Source organism: Atta colombica, unplaced genomic scaffold, assembly GCF_001594045.1.
Source record: "Atta colombica isolate Treedump-2 unplaced genomic scaffold, Acol1.0 scaffold88, whole genome shotgun sequence".
In the NCBI taxonomy this organism is placed as follows: Eukaryota; Metazoa; Arthropoda; class Insecta; order Hymenoptera; family Formicidae; genus Atta; species Atta colombica.
In genome coordinates, this window is record NW_017259581.1 from 573,015 (window position 1) to 577,289 (window position 4,275).

The 4,275-nt window shown below is 23.1% G+C and overlaps 1 protein-coding gene across 1 annotated transcript; it reads right to left on the reverse strand.

The window, feature by feature from the left end:
- Positions 1-1,307: 1,307 nt before the first annotated feature.
- On the reverse strand, positions 1,308-4,024 carry LOC108693063. The gene is made up of 5 exons (XM_018201733.1): positions 3,973-4,024; positions 3,057-3,294; positions 2,207-2,366; positions 1,653-1,809; positions 1,308-1,444 (listed from the first exon to the last, which is right to left on the reverse strand). The coding sequence occupies exons 1-5, from the start codon at positions 4,022-4,024 to the stop codon at positions 1,308-1,310; spliced, it is 744 nt and encodes a 247-aa protein (XP_018057222.1).
- Positions 4,025-4,275: the final 251 nt, after the last annotated feature.

Here is a 4,275-nt window from a genome sequence, read left to right on the forward strand (position 1 = left end):
TTAAATTGTTAATAGATATATAATAGATATATATAATAGATATATAAAATTTATAATAGATATATAACATTACAAGTTAGAGCCCGGATTAAAGAGATCGCGTCAACATTCTCCCCATTATTTCATCTTCTACCGCCTTGATTTCATCGTTCATCATTCCGGCTTCGGACGAGTGGCAGTGAGGAGTCATGAGGAATGCGCTATAATCTCGATTCGACTCGATTTAATATATCCGTGTGAATCGGCGTATAATCCAGGCTCTAATTACTAGTTTAATTACTAATTTCTTCCATTATTACATTATACAATTAATTTAATAAGAAATATTATATTTTTAATAAAATTATATGTAAGGTGAAACTTATTTTTTAGATTGGAACATTTCATAATCTATCATCACAGCAATTTTGAAAATTAATGAGACTATACAGTTTGTCATGTAATAATATAACCATTTAACATTTAAATGGAGTCATGTAGATTTGTACGAGTTGCAGGAAATCTGTAAAAAGAAAATTATTGATAGTATTAATATATATGTATGTAACTTTGTAATTAATAAAAATTAAGAAAAATGAAGAAGGTTAGAAATGATGCTAATGAAAGAATCAGTTTTAAAACCAATATGTAAATGTGTTTTAATAATAGCACAATTAAAAATTGAACTTTATACTAATGTACACGATAAAAAATATTTTGTATTTATGTTAAAAGGAATTCTTGTTAACACTTTGTATTGAATTTTTAACATATCTGAGTTAATTTAACATAATGTGATTGTATTATTTGAATATTTTGTGTTAAATTAAAATTTAACATTTCTGTTAAAATAGTTTATAAGTAAACGAATAACATAAAAATAATATAATTTTAAAATATAAATTCTAAATGAATAAAATGTGTGTATTAATTTAATTATAAATGTTAATTTTACTGAAGAAATATGTTCTGCACAGCTAGTTATATATTTTATATGTAAAAAGGATATTTTTTCTCTTTGTAACAGTAAATATCTGTTAAATCTATGTATTATCTATGTTAAATGTCACAGAGGTCTTGTTTAAATTAAAAATGCAAAAATAGCATCAATTTCAGTTACATTTAACATTATAAATGTGTATAAAATTTGTTATAAATTTAGTATAAAATTTGCTTTTATATTATTAAAGTATTACGCTTCTTGTATTCATTTTTTTATATAATATTTGTGTTACTTTCTTATATATCCATCTTATGTTAAATTAACACAAAAATTTAGATGGACCGTTTGGGATAGATAAAATGTATTAAGTTTAACGCAAAATTTTTTACTGTGTAGGAAAAGAAGTCAATCGTCCAGGCGTTGTAGTTGATGTGGCAATCATGGTTGTTATGGCAGTTGTATGTATTATTGCAGTAATTCGGGACTTTTCGATGGTTGCAGGGCTGTTTCTAATTGGGGAAACTAAATCAAAGAATCGATTATTAATTAACAATTTTTGCATAACTCTATATATATAATAATTATACAATATTTATACAAATAAAAAAAATTAGAGAAACTCTATAATATAAGATAATATTAAAAAGATTAAATTTAAAAGCAACATAATGTATATAGGTATTAGTGCCTCTGATAGTAGTGCATATAAAAAATTAAACTTGATATTGACCTAGTAATCGATTTGAATCGGAACTGGATGATAATTGCTGTTGGATATGAGATTGCCGTGAGACTGTAGGTAACGTAGTATTCCATTGTGACTGTTGTAAAGATCGCGGCTGACTTGTGAGTCGCGATGATAGTGAGACGCGCGGAAGTGATTGGAACTACGAAGAGATTATTATAATAATTTATATGAGTAACTAGTAATTATAAAGAAGCAAGTTGGAAGGTATACAATATCAGGTTTACAATATCAAATAAAAATAATAAGGCTAATAGACTTATAGATGTTGTCATATGTATTATAATTATTTAACGATTGATATAAAAATATTGTACGGCACCAAAGATTTTCCTCGGACTTTTTTTCGTGGTTATGATATGAAGGCAAAATTAAAATAAAATTCACAATAACATAATGAGGATTATATAATATAAAAATTGTACATAGAAAAGTAATAAACTATCTGATGATATATAATTGAAAATTTTTTAAATATATATACACAAAATTTTTTAAATTAATATATATACTTTACGCATTACATGTTTTGCACTCACGTTTATTTTGTATTCTTTGATAACTCTGTTATTTTGCTTGGGAGTCGAAATAAAATATTCGTTTCTACCAAGACAAACGTGACGATACCAAACAATAAAACGGTGCCAAAGGATTCTAAAGAAGATCCAAATGCGTCTTAAGATACGAAAATTAGGACACCTAATTAAATTAAATATTTTTTATTTTATGTGTATGAAGACTCTAATAATTAAAAATAGCAAATCATTGCAGTAGCATATAATAAATTGAAAAAATATAATCAATGTGATCTCAATTCGTAGTTGTATTGTTTATTTAAAAGAAATGATAAAATAGAAAAGATTTTCAAAAACTTATATATTCCTTTTTTAACTATAATCATATATTTTATTTACATTAATAGAGATGTATTTTTATTATTTTGTATTATTTAAAATACTGCTATAGAAAATATTTCACATGAAATTTCGTATATTTTATGTCGAAACATTTTATCAAACATGAAATCAAATATAAAATATCTTTTAAGCTTTTACTTCTTATAACTTTCTTAATACTTTCATAGGAGTAGAATAATGAAAGAAATTGTAAAAAAAATATTTAAGATATTTCAGTATAATTAGTTTATACAAGCATGACATATTGTAAAAATTGGATGTATTATACATATATTTCTAAGATGTTTTCCAGCAAAAATTTAATATTATTATTACAATATTATTTCATTAGTACAATATTATTAGTAGTACAATATTATTTCATATTTTCACTTTTCTTTTCAATAAACTTTTTACATTATTATTAAGTAATTATATTTTATTAATCAGTTATAAAAATTATAAGCATTTATAGTAAAAAAATTGTATTTACCAGACTTTGCAATATAAATTGGAATTTATAATTAACATTATGAATATTCCAGTTCCTAAACCAGCAGCAAACCATAAATAATTAGGCCAGTGCAATATCGAATAATTTACAAATTCAATATTCGAAACTTGGTATTCTTCTGTTTTATTTTCTCTATATGTAGTGTTCCTTAATAGTGGTGCTACATTTTCTGTTATAGTATTTGTTAATAGTGATGTCACGTTTTCTGTTACAGAATCTAGAAAAGTAATGGCAATTAATAAATAATTATGTTCATTGTTAGTATTATAGATTTTGTAATAACTATTCATTACATAATTAAAGAATTAATTTTGTTAAATATAAAAATTTTTGTTTTGAAAAAAATCTGTTGATTGCAAATAAAATTACATTAGTCTTTTTTATAATAAAATTTTCCATAAGATTATTATATTTTTGTTAATTATTTAATAAAAGTGAAATAGAAAAGATAGTTTAATACATTGAACTATTTTAACTTGCTATAAGTAAATTACAATTAATTCTTGAATTAACAAATAAAACGAAAAGAAGAATTTAATTCTATCTATACATTTTCATTTTATACCATTCGACTTTATATATAATATAAAATCTTACAAATCTTGTGTATTCTACTCTTTTTAAAAGATATTTCAATATCTTTTAAATCAGCTGTATTACGTTTTAATATATTATACAATCAATATGCTATGTAATAATTATATAATATATCAATTAGCTATTTCTTTATGTGCATATATTCCTTACAATTTCATTATTCAAAGATATACTTATAGACTTGAAGACAAGGTAGTGTCTCGGTACTATTTACTATGTTTAAAGTTTACATAATTAAGAGAATAATAAAAATAAACAGATAAAAAAAACATTATTTTCTTAATATAAATTTCTTTACCAAAAATTAAAGTAGTGTAGACGGTGGTCCATAATGATGATGACAGTGTCATAATGTGAAATATTATTTCTTTTACTTAAATAGGATTATTTTTCTTTATTTAAGTAATTTTGGAAGTCGTAATTAATATCTTGCTCTGTATGTCGTATCGGCGTATCGTCTGAAACTAGTAACATCTAAAATTAATGATATGTTTATTTTGAATAATGGAAAATATATGTTGTCTGACAATTTATATCTTATTCAAGACGGTAAAGAAGTAAAAGGAAACAAAATTAAATTGAAGAGATATTTATATAGTAT

Coding starts and splice junctions, on each gene's coding strand:
- LOC108693063 (XM_018201733.1), bottom strand. CDS start 4,024: ATGACACTGTCATCATCATTATGGACCACCGTCTACACTACTTTAATT. Junction 2,367..3,056: donor AATTTATATTGCAAAGTCTG/GTAAATACAATT, acceptor TAATTTAATTAG/GTGTCCTAATTTTCGTATCT. Junction 1,810..2,206: donor TCAAAGAATACAAAATAAAC/GTGAGTGCAAAA, acceptor ATCTCTTCGTAG/TTCCAATCACTTCCGCGCGT.